This window comes from Malaclemys terrapin, chromosome 16, assembly GCF_027887155.1.
Source record: "Malaclemys terrapin pileata isolate rMalTer1 chromosome 16, rMalTer1.hap1, whole genome shotgun sequence".
NCBI lineage: Eukaryota > Metazoa > Chordata > Testudines > Emydidae > Malaclemys > Malaclemys terrapin.
This window is the reverse complement of record NC_071520.1, coordinates 6,030,938-6,047,410: the sequence shown is the minus strand read 5'-3', so window position 1 is coordinate 6,047,410 and position 16,473 is coordinate 6,030,938. Positions and strand designations below refer to the sequence as shown.

General features: G+C 51.0%; 1 protein-coding gene across 2 annotated transcripts in view; it reads right to left on the bottom strand.

The window, feature by feature from the left end:
• The window catches only part of SCARF2 (scavenger receptor class F member 2), a 94,887-nt gene that overhangs the window by 23,226 nt on the left and 55,188 nt on the right, over positions 1-16,473 (bottom strand). For both annotated transcript variants that reach the window (XM_054006296.1, XM_054006298.1), the window contains exon 8: positions 11,565-11,682. In XM_054006296.1, the coding sequence (XP_053862271.1) occupies positions 11,565-11,682 (118 nt within the window). The remainder of the gene's footprint in view (positions 1-11,564; positions 11,683-16,473) is intronic.

Below are 16,473 nucleotides of genomic sequence, written 5' to 3'. Positions count from 1 at the left end.
CTCCTGCGGGGTGGGGCTGCGCACTCAGTGGATCAAAGCAAGTTCGATATAACACAGTTTCACCTATAATGTGGTAAGATTTTTTGGCTCCCGAGGACAGCATTATATCGAGGTAGAGGTGTAGTGTGTGTGTTTAACTTTAATTTCTTTTGTAACCAATTCTGACATTTATGGTTTTATTACTTATAATCCATCTTTCTCCAGTTAATAAACTTGTTTCAGTGTTTTATCTAAACCAGTATGTTTTTGCTGGAGTGTCTGTGGAATCTTTACTCAGGTTAACAAAGGCTGGGGCATAATAAAAGCCATGCACTGACTCATAGAATCATAGAATATCAGAGTTGGAAGGGACCTCAAGAGGTCATCTAGTCCAACCCCCTGCTCAAAGCAGGACCAATTCCCAGCTAAATCATCCCAGCCAGGGCTTTGTCAAGCCGGGCCTTAAAAACCTCCAAGGAAGGAGACTCCACCACCTCCCTAGGTAACGCATTCCAGTGTTTCACCACCCTCCTAGTGAAATAGTTTTTCCTGATATCCAACCTGGACCTCCCCCACTGCAACTTGAGACCATTGCTCCTTGTTCTGTCATCTGCCACCACTGAGAACAGCCGAGCTCCATCCTCTTTGGAACCCCCCTTCAGGTAGTTGAAGGCTGCTATCAAATCCCCCCTCATTCTTCTCTTCTGGAGACTAAACAATCCCAGTTCCCTCAGCCTCTCCTCATAAGTCATGTGCTCCAGACCCCTAATCATTTTTGTTGCCCTACGCTGGACTCTTTCCAATTTTTCCACATCCTTCTTGTAGTGTGGGGCCCAAAACTGGACACAGTATTCCAGATGAGGCCTCACCAATGTCGAATAAAGGGGAACGATCACGTTCCTCGATCTGCTGGCAATGCCCCTACTTATACAGCCCAAAATGCCGTTAGCCTTCTTGGCAACAAGAGCACACTGTTGACTCATATCCAGCTTCTTGTCCACTGTGACCCCTAGGTCCTTTTCTGCAGAACTGCTACCTAGCCATTCGGTCCCTAGTCTGTAGCAGTGCATGGGATTCTTCCATCCTAAGTGCAGGACTCTGCACTTGTCCTTGTTGAACCTCATCAGGTTTTTTTCGGCCCAATCCTCTAATTTGTCTAGGTCCCTCTGTATCCGATCCCTACCCTCTAGTGTATCTACCACGCCTCCTAGTTTAGTGTCATCTGCAAACTTGCTGAGAGTGCAGTCCACGCCATCCTCCAGATCATTAATAAAGATATTAAACAAAACCGGCCCCAGGACCGACCCTTGGGGCACTCCGCTTGAAACCGGCTGCCAACTAGACATGGAACCATTGATCACTACCCGTTGAGCCTGACGATCTAGCCAGCTTTCTATCCACCTTACAGGCCATTCATCCAGCCCATACTTCTTTAACTTGGCGGCAAGAATACTGTGGGAGACCGTATCAAAAGCTTTGCTAAAGTCAAGGAATAACACATCCACTGCTTTCCCCTTATCCACAGAGCCAGTTATCTCATCATAGAAGGCAATTAGGTTAGTCAGGCACGACTTCCCCTTCGTGAATCCATGCTGACTGTTCCTGATCACTTTCCTCTCCTCTAAATGTTTCATAATTGATTCCTTGAGGACCTGCTCCATGATTTTTCCAGGGACTGAGGTGAGGCTGACTGGCCTGTAGTTCCCCTGATCCTCCTTCTTCCCTTTTTTAAAGATGGGACTCTTCCGCTACAAATCATAATTCTGGTCTTTGTTATAGTTTCAATCAATTTGCCTGGTACTGAAGTTAGGTTTACTGGTCTGTAACCGCCAGGATTGCCTCTGGAGCCTTTTTTAAAAACTGGTGTTACATTAGCTATCCTCCAGTCATCTGGTACAGAGGCTGATTTAAGCAATAGGTTACATACCACAGTTGTTAGTCCTGCAATTTCATATCTGAGTTCCTTCAGAATTCCTGGGTGAATACCTTCTGATCCTAGGGACTTATTCATTTATCGATTTGTTCCAAAACCTCCTCCATTGACCCCTCAATCTGGGACAGTTCCTCAGATTTGCCACCTAAAAAGAATGGCTCATGTGTGAAAATCTCCCACAGCCTGTGTTATGCGGGAGGTCAGACTAGGTGATCACAACGGTCCCTCTGACTCTGTAGTTTATGAACCAGTGCTGGGCAGAGCCGGCATGATCTTCAAAGCAGGTCAGGAACCAGAAGGAGCCTGGCAATTCCAGGAGGACTGCTTGCTGCATCCATCGGCATCACTGACCACAAGGGTTCAAAAAATCACGAGTTGGGCCCCCCAAATAATGACATTTTTAAAAATAATAAATGTTGGTTCTGTTTCTTTGCGTCTGGTTTCTGAGTCTTTAGGAATCATGTTTTCGAGCGGATTGTGATGCTGGCAGAGCAGGTGCCAACTCACGCCAAGGCCCCTAGGCCTCAACTGAACAATGACAAAGACACAGCTGGAACCACTCAGGCTCACCTGCGTGTTAGTGTTGTTAAAATACGTATTAGAGTTATACGGGCAAGTCTCATCTTACGTGCATTTAACATGTGCGAATTCAGCTTTGCGTGGTCGGCAAAAACAAAAAAGAGAAAAATAACATTTTAAATACTGTACCTTTAGTGCGGGTGATTCCACCTGCCATTACACTCCATGTAATTTTGACTATATGTGATTTTTGCTTTACGTGCTGACAGCAGAATGTAACCCCAGTGTAAGATGAGACTTGCCTGTACACATGTGCTTGGTGTTTAGGCTTTATGTGTATTAATCTCATGTATATCATCTATACCCTGTGTTATGATGTGACATTACATGTTTGCATTGTAATCCTCTACAATTTTGTAAGTCATCATAGAATATCAGGATTGGAAGGGACCTCAGGAGGTCATCTAGTCCACCCCCCTGCTCCAAGCAGGACCAATCCCCAACTATTTTTTTTTATGCCCCCAGATCCCTAAATGGCACCCTCAAGGATTGAACTCACAACCTCGGTTTAGCAGACCAATGCTCAAACCACTGAGCTATCCCTCCCCCCATCAAACAGGAAAGAAGCGTTAATCAATGTACAATGCTGGCTTCCTACACAAGGTCTTAGGTCCTGCCCACCAAGAAGCGCAGAAACCAAATGAGCCATTGTGAAACATCAAAGAACAAAGACTTTGTTAATATTCCTCCTCTCCATTACCCATGAAGAGGAAATGAGAGCATGAACTCAAAGTTAGTTCTGTGTTTGTACTGCATCTAGCACAGTGGAGCCCTGCTCCATGACTGGGCCTTCTAGGTGCTATGGGAGTATAAATAAATAACCATAATAATGCTGTGATGTGACCAGGCTGAAAAGTCAAGGAGACACCTAGAAAGGGAAGCACAGAAGATGGGCTGTGTGCTCACTAGAGTTCCCTCTAGTCCTCCCACACTTTCATCAACTACAGGAGCCCACAGCTGATTGCCTTGTGATATGTTGTCATGCCACTATGCTGTCATTAGAGGGTGCTAAACAGTGACACTCCATATTCATCTGGGACAGAGGTCCCCAATCTGTGGCGTGCGCTGCTCTTGGGGATGAGGAGGAACGTTTGTGGGGTGTTTGCAGTGGTGTGGTTGGACCCTCTCCTGGCTCTGGTCCCAGGGATTGGCTGCCAGCCCTGCACCCAGGGATCCGTGCCCAGGGCCCTGGCTGCCGACCCCACGCTCTTGGCGCTCTGCTCTTGGCTGCATCTGCCGGCCCTGTGCGTGGGACCCTATCTACCGGCATCAGCTGCTCCTGCCCCCAGGCTGGGCCCCCTTACCCCTGTTTGTGTCTCCCGCTCCTGGCTGGTGGGATGGTGGGGGGCGGACAGAGGTAAGGCGGGCACAAGATAAAAAGTCTGGGGACCACTGATCTAGGATTTTGCACAGAACATGGGGCAAACCTGCCAAAGTTTAGAATTAGCCACAACCTGAACTCGCCCCACTCACTGTGAAGAGATTCTGCCATTCCACTGCTGCTAGCAGGGGTGCTGCCATTTCCTCCTGGAGCTCTGCACTGGGGAAGCAGCAGGCTGTGCTTTCCAGAGCTAACCCCATCCTGCAATGCGCCAGCACAGCCGCAAAGAGCCGGAGAGCCCAACAAACCATGGACGAAGGAAACTATTTCGAGACTTTGCCCAAGAAATACTTCTGACAATGAGTCTGTGTTTGTGAAGTGGCTTCTTTTATCTGCACAGTAATTAGATGCAGACCACACGTTCTCCAAACCAGATGTACGGTTTTGGAATTTAATTGGCACTACTGCCAAATGGAGGCTTCCTGCAGCAGTCGACAGTATGAGATGCAGCCACACTGCAGGGAGATTTTTTCCACAGCTATTTCGGTTGGAAAGGAGCTGCTACTTCCCTCTTTGCTCCCTCACAGCAGCAGGATAGAGCCTATGGCTGGCCTAGTCATTTTTACTGATCTGTGCATGAAAGCTAACAACCACCTACCCAAACGCCACCAAGAAAAATGGATGAGCCATGCCAGTTTTGATGGCCCTGACCAGTCAATCTCCTGTGCCCACACTGCAGTCCAAACCCATGCTGGTCAATATGGCTCAGACCCACCTCTCCAAAGGGGAGTAGGCTCAATGCCAGGCTGAAGACCTCTGTCTGTTTTATGGACAACCTGAGCATTTTGCTTCATTCTGTCCATGTAAGGCCTGACCTCGATCAGGAAATGCCCCAGCTCCAACAGAGGGATCTAAGCTGAGACAGTTTTCCTCCCCTCATTTGGCCATGCAGAGAACCACATCTGTCCACCAGGGCTTTTGCAGTGTCCAACCAGCAGCCAACACCTCCCCAGATTCCACGTTGTCTACGGCACCCTGCCATGCTGGCCAGTCAAGAAGCACTAGTCGATTCCGAAGCCGCTACTGCATGGACTATCTAGCCTTGAATGAGGTCACCATCTGGAATCGATACCCTTCTACTGCTCTCGAGACACTTCGCTCTGCTAAGATCTTTACCAAGCTGGACCTCCATGGAGCTTATAACCTTGTCTGTATTCAGGAATAGGATGAGTGGACGACTGCCTTCCACACCCAGTTCGCACATTTTGAGTACTTGGTCATGCCCTTTGGATTGTGCATTGTCCTTGCGATGTTCCAACATTTAATCGAGGATATTCTTAGAGACATGTTGGACCAGATCATTGTGATCTTCCTTGATGATATCTTCTCTGAGACCCAGGTCCTTCATGACCATGTGTGACCCAGCTCTTGGAAGGGCTCCACCAGAATGCTTAACTAGAGAAGTTTGAATTTGACCAGAGCACAATCAAGTTCTTAGGATACACCATTTTGCCTGAAGGGCTGACTATGGATCCATGTAAGGTATCTGCCATCTCCAAGTGGCAGCTCCAAGGGACATGCAATAGGTATAATGATTCCTCGGTTTTGCCAACTTTTTCCCACCTGGTAGCCCCTCTGAGGGCACTCTTCCAGAAGAGAGAACGATCTGTCTGGTCTCCTGAGGCTCAATTCACCTTTGACCAACTAACGAGAGCTTTCACCATGGCGTCCATCCTTGTCCATACAGATCCCACCCAACCATTTACTCTGGAGGCCAATACATCAAATTTCACCATTGGAGCCATACTGTTGCAACAAATGGGTCACATAATCAGCTCCACCCACATGCCTTTTATTCACAAAAGTTAACCCTGGCAGAAAGGAACGACAACATTTGGGATACGAAGCTATTGGTGACCAAGGCAACCACTGAAGAGGGGCGCCACCTCCTGGAAGGAGCCTGGTTCAGGTCCCTACTGGCCACAAGAACTTGGAATATTTCTGTATGGCTCAAAACGTAAATCAGCGTCAGATCTGTTGGTCACTATTTTTTGCCCAATTTGAGTTTGTCATGACTTACTGCCTGGGTGCTAGAAATGGAAAGGTGGATGCCTTGTCCCTCAAGGATGACTACGTCAAATCTCACACAGAACCTCTTTGGAGGTTCTTAAACCATCACATTTTTGTCAGTGGAACAGTGGCAAAGAGCCTAATGTTCATCATTTGGTCCTGGCTGCCTCATGATCCATTTGCTACCCAGATTGACCAGGCTTTGGACAATGCAAATACCCAGCCCGGCTCACATTTCCTCTACCATGGGGAACACATTTATGTCCCTGATCATCTACCTTGACGCAAAGTCCTGAAACTTTGCCATGATGCACCTCTCAATGGTCACTTTGGCCAAACTAAAACGTGGAGCTTAGTTTCATGGACCTTGTGGTGGCTGGGTAAGCACTCTGTCAAGAAATACATTAGCTTTTGTGATCTTTGCTCCTGAATCAGAAACACACATGTGAAGCCACTCAACCTTCTCCAGACACTGCCTAACCTGTCCTAGCCCTGGTCCACTGTCTCTCTGGACTTCACTATGGATCTGACTCATTCTCGGTGGTGCACAGTGGTTGATCAAGATTGCACATTTTGTTCCTTCCTGCACAGTACCAACCACCTCAGAGACAGTCCATCTCTTTTAGAACATGTCTTCTGGCTCCATGGATTTCCAACTGCCATTGTGTCAGATCGAGGCAATTTATTGCGCACTTTTGGCATGAGTTTTTTAAGCTCCTAAGCATAGCACTTCTTATCTCATCAGCATACCATCCACACACTATGGACAGACGGAATGGGCAAATCAGATCCCGGCGCAGGACCTCCCAGTTGTAGCGTTTGTCCCATAGATGCCTCCTGAAAAGTTCAATTCTGGGGCCCCTACTTGGGCCTGGGAGGAAGATGGGGGTAGTGGCGGAGCTGGGAGAAGCCCAGAGAAGTAGCGAGTGACTCCCCCTAGAGCCCATCCTTTCCCTGTGCCTCCAGCTGGGGGCTCCAATGTCCAGGCAGCTCTGCTACTCAGCTCTGACCCCCCCCCCCCCCCCCCCGAGTCCACCTTGAACTCCTAGCACCTCCAGCCCCTGCACTCCCCTGCCAGTTCTGGACTGCAAGTCTCCTGCACTGACCCACCTCTGAGCACCCCCGTCTCCTGCCCGAGCCCAGCACTGGCACCTGCTGGCTCAGAGAATGCTCTGCAGGGGAGGGAAAGGGGCCGTCTGGCAGGGGAGCACAGGTACCATAGCCACCGGCAAAGGCCTTCTGTTTGGCCCACCAGGAATCAGCTGTTCCTTCTTGTTCCAGCTGGGGGCTCCGCTGTAAAGGCGGCCCTGCTACCTGGCTCCAGCTGGCCCTGGGCTCCTTGTGCTCCCTGGCTGCGAGGCAATCCCGTTCCCTCACCCAGCGGGGAGACTGGGCGGGTCAAAGTGGGAACTGCTGTAGCTGGGAATGAGAAGGGGAGTGCAGGTGCTGGAGCCACCAGGAGCGGAGCTGGAGCCAGGCAGCAGGGCTGTCCTTCCATCAGACCCCCATTGGGGAGCAGGACAGAGCAGCTGTCAAGCAGGCCAACAGAAGGCCCTTGTGGACTGGACTGGACCTGGCTTTCAGGGGGCTCTCTAGCTTCCTTGGGACCTTCTGCTTTTGCCTGGGTTGCAGGTGCCTCACGCTGCCATGAGTACCACTGTTGCTTCTTAAACTGTCAACAGGATGACTGGGTCTCCCTGCTGCCTTTTGTAGAATTTGCCTATAACAATTTGGGGCACACTTCAACCAAACACAGCCCGGTTCTTCGCCAACTTTGGCTTCCACCCATGTTTCCACTCAGTGTTACCCATAGTTTCCTTGGTCCCTGCAGTGGCAGATCTGATCACTCAGCAGGAACTCGGGGAGCAGCTGGAAGCTGCCAGAGCCCTACCCGTGCTGCCATGCGTGTGTACTCGGGCAGCTATCAAGTCAGGAGGCCAGTACTTGGTTGGGAAGCCCCTAGAGGAAGCTGAGGGCGTAATGGCACTGTTACTCAGCAGGTCGTACACTTTTCTCCAAGTCAGTGTCACTCTGCTGGGGAGGTTCAGACCTGATCCCTTGTGGGCATCAAAGATTTCATGGCACTTGTAACAGCACGAGTTTGACCCTGGTGTCATGTCCAAATTCTAGGAAGGTAATTATGTTCTTCTGACCTACATTTCCCTGAGCTTCTGCTTGGCAGTGCTCTCTCTGACTCCCAAGGCCTCTTTGCAGTGCATTGTTAGATGGACTTTCTGCCCAGAGGTGGCTGCACCCCCCCACCCCCCCGTCCCCCTGCACTAGAGGACGGCTGCACTGGCAGATGGCAATGCCCTGGGGATTGGGCCCCAGCCAGGGGAGTGAAGGCTGCTCCGAGTGGCCATTACTAAAAACCTGTTTGCAATTACCCAGAGTTTTCAGAAATCTTCGCCTTTTTGGTTGCAATTTTCCAGGCTCAGCCTGTGTCTGAGGTCGAAAATGTTTGGAAAGTGTCTGCAAAAGTAGTTCAGTCGTTGCAGAGAATGAGGGAAAATGCACTCCCCTGCGGTGGAAACATTGTACATTGATCTTAACCAGCTTTGCTGTAGAAATGGGTGGGAGTGCACCGACTGGGGCCTGGCCGAGCAGCAGAGGAGGGGAGGGGGAGGGGTGGCTAGAGACCGGGCTGAGCAGAAGGGAAGGAGGAGGGGGGTGAGGGGCTGGAGTGCTCCCATTCGAGTTGGGTTTTTGTCATGGATTTGCAGATTCCAAGGCCAGAAGTGCCCATCCTGCTCTAGTCTGACCTCCTGGGTTTACAGGGCAGAGAGCCCACCCAGGGAGTCTAGCCCAATAACCTCTAGTTGAACCAGAGCAGATCTTTAGAAAGAGACCCCCAGTCCTGACTGAAGGGCTCCCAGTTATAGACAATCCCCCATGTCCCAATCTCCCAGAGGCTACTTCCCCTCACTGTTAAAAATCGGTGCCGTGTTTCTAGTCTGAATTTGCCTAGCATTCGCTCCCAGCCGGCGGATCCCATTCTGCCTTGTCCGCCAGATTAATGAGCTCCTATGCCAGCTCTTGTCTCCCTGTGTGAACTGGCCACTTGACAGATCTCCAAGCATTTGGCAATCACGCAGCGCAGTGCCCATCGCGTAGATTTCTCATTGATTCTGTGCCCTCTACCGGTGGCTGCTTTGTGGGATAGCTAAGGAAAGAGCACATTCACCTCCTTGGTTCCTTGGATGATGGGCAAGGCACCATTTCCATCCAGGTCGGGGAACACCTTGGTCTGGTTAAAGGGATCTTCCCTCTGCTGGCAATGCTGCATTTTCCCCTTCCTGCCCCAAAATGTCCCCTTGACCTAGGGGCATGAGACAGAGGCTGAGAGCACTTGTATAGGGAGGATCTCAAAGCCACAACCACTATTGCATGGTGCCTTATCATGCCCTGCAGGGACTTCGCCCCAGTCTGCAGACGGCGATGCTGAGAGACGGAGCAGCGATGAGACCAGTAGCATAGATCTGGGTAAACAGCTTATCCGCTTCTGTTCTTGGAAAGTGGAGTTTAGTTTAGGTTCATTTACCCACTTTTTTTTTTTTTTTTTTTTTTTTTTACCACTCCACCACTGGACGAGACCCCTCTAAGGTCACAGAGTCAGTGTTGGGCCCAGGCTCAGCCCCCGCAGCCCCTGATCCCCACTGCTGCGCTTTGACCACCAGACCGTCCAGCTCGGAACATGCTCTGGAAGAGTCGGACACATGCCGTTTCTGCCACGTCCCTGCCTGTCTGGTGTACGCTGAGGAGCACACGCCCACGTGTATCCCGAGTGGCACTCAGAAGCGCTCGATGATCTACCGTGTAAATAAAATGAGAGACTGAGCCAAGAGCTGTGACTAGGGACGGAAGGTAACGCAGGCTCACGGGGCTCTGGCAGAGCCTGACCTCAGTGGCTGCAATCTCCTTTGAGCTCCTGCAGGCATGAGGGGGTCAGGCTTCCCCTGGGGGTCAGTGGCAAGAGGCTGATTGGCACTCCCCAGTGCACGGCTGGGCCCGTGCTGGAAGGGTCTATGACCCATCTAGGGGATGGTGGGAGGAGCAGAGGCTGAGGTCATTCGCACACAAGCATTGATATGGCCACGCTGAGTGCAGTTTTCCCATGGAAATGCCAGGGGCCAGGGCAGTAGAGCAGGGGGCTCAGAACCTGCTCCCCACTCGGGGCATGGGTACCGCAGTGAGGACATGGTGGCCGGGCAGGCTCCCAGACCGCACTCCAGCAGGACCAGCTCTTTGCCACTTTTCCTTTTCAGGCAGGAAGATAAATGCTGACCTGCAGGGAGGTGACGTTCAGGGTGGGGATTTAAACGGGCCTGTCAGAGCCTGGCACTTTGGGGCCCAGGCACGCTGCACAAGGAGAGGGATCGGGACGCTTGCTAATGGGGCCATGGGTACAGCTGGCCCAGCAGCCGCTCCGCAGGGACACAGAGGCAACAACAGCCCATTGTTACTGCTGGAAACTCTACGCCTGCCCTCCCTGGCTTCAGTGAACTCAGCCCGTGCGTAGTAGTAACAGATCCTTGAGAGCTCAGCTTCCCCAGTGTACCTCCCTGCCCTTTGCTCCGCAGCTGCACCCAAGGGGCAGTCTAAGGGAGCATCTACACTGCAACAGACATAGAATCCCAAACACAGGCCTGGCAGGAACCTCGAGGGGTCACCTTGTCCAGCGCGGAGGCAGGACCGAGTAAACCTAGAACATCCCTGACAGGTGTTTGTCCAACCTGGTCTTATAAACCTTCAAGGACAGGGATTCCACAACCTCCCTTGGAAACCTAGTCCAGAGCTTAATGATCCCTTTAGTTAGACAAGATTTCCTAATATCTAACCTAAATCTCCCTCGCTGCAGATGAAGCCCATTACTTCTCGTCCTGCCATCAGGGGACATAGACAACAATCCATCATCATCCTCTTTATAGCAGCCCGCAACATATTTGAAGACTGTTGTCAGCCTCCCCACCTCAGTCTTCTTCTACTAAACATGCCCCTTTTTTTAACCTTTCCACCTGCGTCAGGTTTTGTAAACTTTGGGACGTTTTTGTCGCTCTCCTCCGGAGTCTCTCCAATTTGGCCACCTCTTTCCTGACCGAGCCAGCACTAAAAGCAGAGGATAGCCGCACCTGGATGAGCGACGGGGAGGGGGTGGGGGGGCTAGCTGGCCGGGTGCGATCCTGTCTAAGATCCTAGCTGTGTACTCAGGACAGCTCGCCCCTCCCACTGCTGGCTCTGCCATGGCTACTGTGCGGGGAATGGCACCTCCAGCTCCAGTGTGGACATACCTTAAGCCATCCTCAGAGCTAGCTGCTGCTCGGTTTGTAAGGAGTGCGTGACCTTTGCCGGGGTGGGGGAGAGGACATTCTAGGATCTCTCTCCCGGGGGGGATTAATCTAGGTTAGCCTTTCCTGGGGGAGATTCTAGGAAAGTGTCTCCTGGGGGAGTTTTCAGGCTATGGATGGTTTCCAAAACTCGAAAGAAATTTTTAAATTTTTTTCTCAAATTTTTCCATCCCAAACCTGAAAAACGCCATGGCAGATTCCAGCTGAAGAGAACATGTTGCTTCATTGGACCGGCCCGGTGGCTGGGAGCCCGGTAGCTCCGGGATGGACGGCAGCGGCTCCAGGAAGGCCGCACGCTGGGCTCTCACGGTTGAGGCAAAGGCACACAGACACTTACCCCTGAGCTTCCTCCTTCTTGCGACAGACACAGCAGCAGCAGAGCAGCGAGAGGAGGAGGATGAGCAGCAAAGCCAGCAGGGCCCCCGCTGCGATCACCCCCATCCGCTGATTGGCCTCTGAAAGACACACCAGGCACTCCATTAACGCACTACCCTGGGGATGGGTGGAGAGCCAGGAGTCCATCCCAGTCATGACCCAGATCCTATGGGCTGGCCAGTCGGAGTGGGGAAAGAGGGAGGGAAGGCACCTCCCCTGTTTCCTGCCCCTCCCCGCCAAATGCCTCAACACAGGCCGCTCAGACGCCCTCACTGAGTCCAATCACCAGCACCCCCACCAAGCAGAGACCATGATAAAATCTCTCCCCAAATCTCCCCTTTGGGGGTGACAGTTCCTGAGCTGCCCCTCTGCCCCACGCTGAGCCCTGGGGCTGCACCTCTGCCCCACGCTGAGCCCAGCAGTTGGTGTTTGATACGGTGGAGAAGGGGGAACCAATGGAGGGATGCAAAAAGAGGAGTGACACGGCCAAAGCATCATTCTGAGTGGATGTGAGTGGGGCAAATTGGCGAAAGCGTACAAGATATTTTAAACCCAGGGACACCATTGTGATCGTCTAGTCTGCCGTCCCCTCTAACACAGACCAGAGAATTTCCGCACCCAGAGCAGATCTCTTAGAAAGAGGCACCCAATCTTGATTTAGGCTGGGATTTTCAAAGGATTCTCAGAGAGTTAGATGCCCAGTACCCATCGAAATTCAGGCCTTTATGTCCCTTTGGGAATCCCAGTGTTAAAGAGTCCAAGTGACGGAGAATCCACCGCTCTTGAGTGAGTGAGTTGTTCAGTGGTTAATTATCCTCACTGTTAAAAACGTGTCCCTTATTTCTAGTCTGAAATTCTCTAGCTGCAGCTCCCACCACTTACATCTTGTTCTGCCTTTGTCACACAGATTGTTCATGGATTCCAAGGCCAGAAGGATCCCTTACGATCATCTCGTCTGACCTCCTGTATCACACAGGCCAGAACCTGCCCCACAATAATTTGTAGAACAGAGCTTTTAGAAAAAAAAAAAATCTAATCTTGACTGAAGAATGGTCAGTGATGGAGAATCCACCACAACTCTTGGTAACTGGTTCCGATGGTTAATTACTGTCACCGTTAAAAATGAACACCCTATTTCCAGTCTGAACTTATCTAGCTTCAACTTCCACCCACTGGATTGTCTTAGACCTTTCTCTGCTAGATTGAAGAGCCCATTATTAAATATTTGTTCCCCATGTAGATAACTAAAGACTGTCATCAAGTCACCCCTGAGCCTTCTCTTTGTTAAGCTAAACAAAGTTCAATCACTTTAAGGCAGGTTTTCTAACCCTTTAATCATTCTTGGGCCTCTTCTCAGAATCCTCTCCAATTATCAACATCCTTTTTGGATTGTGGGCACCCAACCCAGCCGCGGTATTCCAACAGTGGTCCCACCAGTACCAAACAGAGAGGTAAAATAGCTTCTCTACTCCTAATGGACAGCCCCCTGTTTATCCATCCCAGGATCGCATTCGCTCTTTTGACCACAGCATCCATTGGGAGCTCACGTTCAGCTGATTAACCACCCGACCCCCAAATGTTTTTCAGAGTCACTGCTTCCCAGGCTGGAATCCCTCATCCTGTATGTGTGGCCTACATTCTTTGTTCCTACATGTGCACATTTACCTTTATCCATATTAAAATGCATATTGTTTGCTTGCACCCAGTTTACCAATTGATCCACAGTGCTCTGAATCAGTGACATGTCCTTTTTATTATTTCTCTCTCCCCCAGTTTGTATCATCTGCAAACTTTATCCATGAGGATTTTAAGTTTTCTTCCAGAGCACTGATAAAGATGCTAAATAGCAACGAGGCAAGAACTGATCCTTGTGGCACTCCACTGGAAACACATCCATTCAGCGACAATTCCCCGTTTACCGTAACATTTTGAGACCTACCAGGTAGCCAGTTTTTAATCCATTTAATGTGTGCCAGGTTCATTTTATATCGCTCTAGTTTTTTAATTAAAATGTCATGTAGCACCGAGTCAAACACCTTACAGAAGCCTAAATCTATTACGTGAACACTATATCAACCAAACCTGTAATCTCCTCCAAAGAAAATCTCAAGTTAGCTTGTGGCACGACCAGCATGTGGGTGATCTGAGCTAGCGGATGCAGCATGAGACGGGGCCAGGCTAAGCGTACACCAGGAGATCAGAGTCCGAGACAGGCCAGAGGGTAGATAGAGAATCAGGTGTCGTGAGACAGGCAGGGTCATGTTACCAAGACACCAGAGTCTGGCAGTAGGAGCAGGTAGTTGGGGGTGGGGGGCATTCTAAATAGGAGAAACCTCATTGCATAGACAACTTCCTATTCCTCTGCTTGGTTTAAATAGAGCAGGGGACTAATTGGGACTGCTGGAGTTCCACCAGTCAGATCCCAGAACTGGAGTTCTCCATCAGCGTTGGGCTTGTAGTTCTGGGGGTCATTAAGAGGACACGAGGTCAGAACTTATTGGATCTTAAGAGCCCTGTGTACCAGTGTTCAAGACCCACTGTCCCTGACAGCATCTATTTTCCATAAACCCAGGCTGATTGGCATGAATTACATTCCTCCCCTTTAGTTATTAATCGAGTTCTGTGGCAGTCGCTCCATTGTCTTGCCCAGGATTGATGTCAGGCTGAGAAGCCTATAATGATATGGGTCATTTACCTTTTTAGAAATTAGCACACTATTCACTTTCTTCCTGTCTTCTGGAACTTCTCCACTATTCCGAGACTTTTGAAAATCAACATTTATGGTACAGCACACTCCTCAGCCAGCTCTTTTAAAACTCTTGGATGAAAGTTCTCTGGAGCTGTGGCTTTAGAGCCATCTACTATCAGAAATCTTCGTCCCCTGTAGGCACTTGTAGGCTGTGATAAGTCACCTCTTAATCTGCTCTTTATTAAGGTATATACAGTGATCTCCTTGCATCTCTCACTATAAGGCAGGTTTTCCAGATCTTGAATCTTTCTTGTGGCTCATCTCTGAATCCTCTGCATTTAGTCAACATGTTTTTGAATTTTGACACCAGAACTGGATGCAGTGTTCAGTCATGGTCTCATCTAACCTATATGTCACCTCCCTGCTCCTACCCAATCTTCCCTGAGAGTTCATAGGGCTGCCCCTAAGATCTGGGGATTGTCAGCAAAAGGACAGTAGTCAACACGTGGTTTTGAATGAGATTATGCAGACAAGGTTAAAGGGAGAAGGGGAGGCGACAACGAAGAGCTCTGGGGGACCCTCTGTGAAACCTGGGCAGGTAAGAAGAGGATCCTTCATCTGAAACATTGACAGAGTGATGAGAAAGGGAGGAGGGGACCTGGGAGAGGCAAGAGGCTCCAAACCCGAGGGGCGCACCATTCCAAGAAGAGCAGCCTGGTTGATGGCATGGAAGGTGGCTGGCAGGTTGAGGGGGATGAAGCACTGGCTCTGGGTTTGGCCAGGGAGAGGACATTCTGGTGAGAGCAGTTTCAGTGGTGCACAGGGGGAGGATGCTGGATTGAAGATGGCATTGGAGGAGAGGAACTCCAAGCAGCAGGTTCAATGAGTTTCGAGATAAAAGGGAGAAAGGAGACGGGGTGGCACTGGAGAGAAAGCATCTGGCACATTTCATGGGTCCCACAGGAAGACGAATAACTTTAAACCATCTGTGTAACCAGAGACACAGGCATGAGCGGTGCTCCCGCTGTGCAATGAGGCTGGCGCTGCTGTCTGCACCGTACGGACTGGAATTTCCTGGCCCTGCAGGATTTCAGCTGGAACGTTCCATGCATTTCACTTCCTAATGCCACAGAAGATTCTCCAAGCCAGTGGCTGCTGCCGGGCCTGGCTGTGATGTGGTGGGCCTGATTCCTGGGGAAGGCCTCACCACACTTTGTGTGGAGCCTGCTGGGGAGGAAGGAGGATGAAGGTGGGGCCAGCCAGGAGCCAGTTCCACTCCCAAGGGGCCTTTCCAGCTGCAGGGAAGAGCCGGAGAGCAGCAATTCTCCAGCCATGGCCCTCACGTTGGAGCTGGGGCTATGCAGAAAGAGAGGAATCTCCCAGCCACTGGTGCAGGGGAGGCAGAATGTGGCTCTGCCGCCCTGGGCTAGCAGATCCCTGACACTCTGTGTGTAATGGTGCACTGTTCCTGCTCCTATGCTTCTCTCTGATGGTGTTCAGACTGGGCTCTGATGCTGCTCAACCCATGGCCGTCTTGATCTCTTGTCTCGGGTTCCCCAGTGTTGCTTGCAAGGCGGCTCAGCCAGGCTTCTCGGTCACTACCCCTTGGAGCATGGCCTCTCTCATCATTCTCTGGGGGTCCATCATGGGTTCCCCGTGCCCGAGTGAAAGTGAGATCTGGAGCCGTCTGGCCCAGCAGGGCTCAGTCCAACTGTGGCTTCTTTCAGTCTCCAAAGGGACACTCACAGGGGGCTTGAGGGAGACAGAAAAGCAGATCAGAGCAGGGAGCTGGAGCCAGAGGGCCCAGGTGACCAACAATGAGGATTTTCCAGCTTCCCGCCCCTTTGCAAGGAACCGCTCTGTGCAAATTCCAGACGGGATGGGCTGTGCCACTGGACTGACCGGAGTCCCCCGGGGGAGACAGCAAACAGAGCTGCTATCTCAGAGATGGGAACAACCTGCCGATGGGAATGAGGGGGTGAGTAAGGCCTTTGCTGGCAGAGCAGCCCGGGGCCGGCAACACCGAGGCCAATGGAGTCGCTAGACTGAACCTGGGGACTCTGGGAAAGGTGAGAGCAGGACACCCAGCCCGTGAGGAACTGGAGCTCAGCCCTGAGCCGTGAGGCCTCTCGAGCAGTCAGCTGCACTCCCCCACACTTGCCTGCCCAAGCTGCCAGGAAAG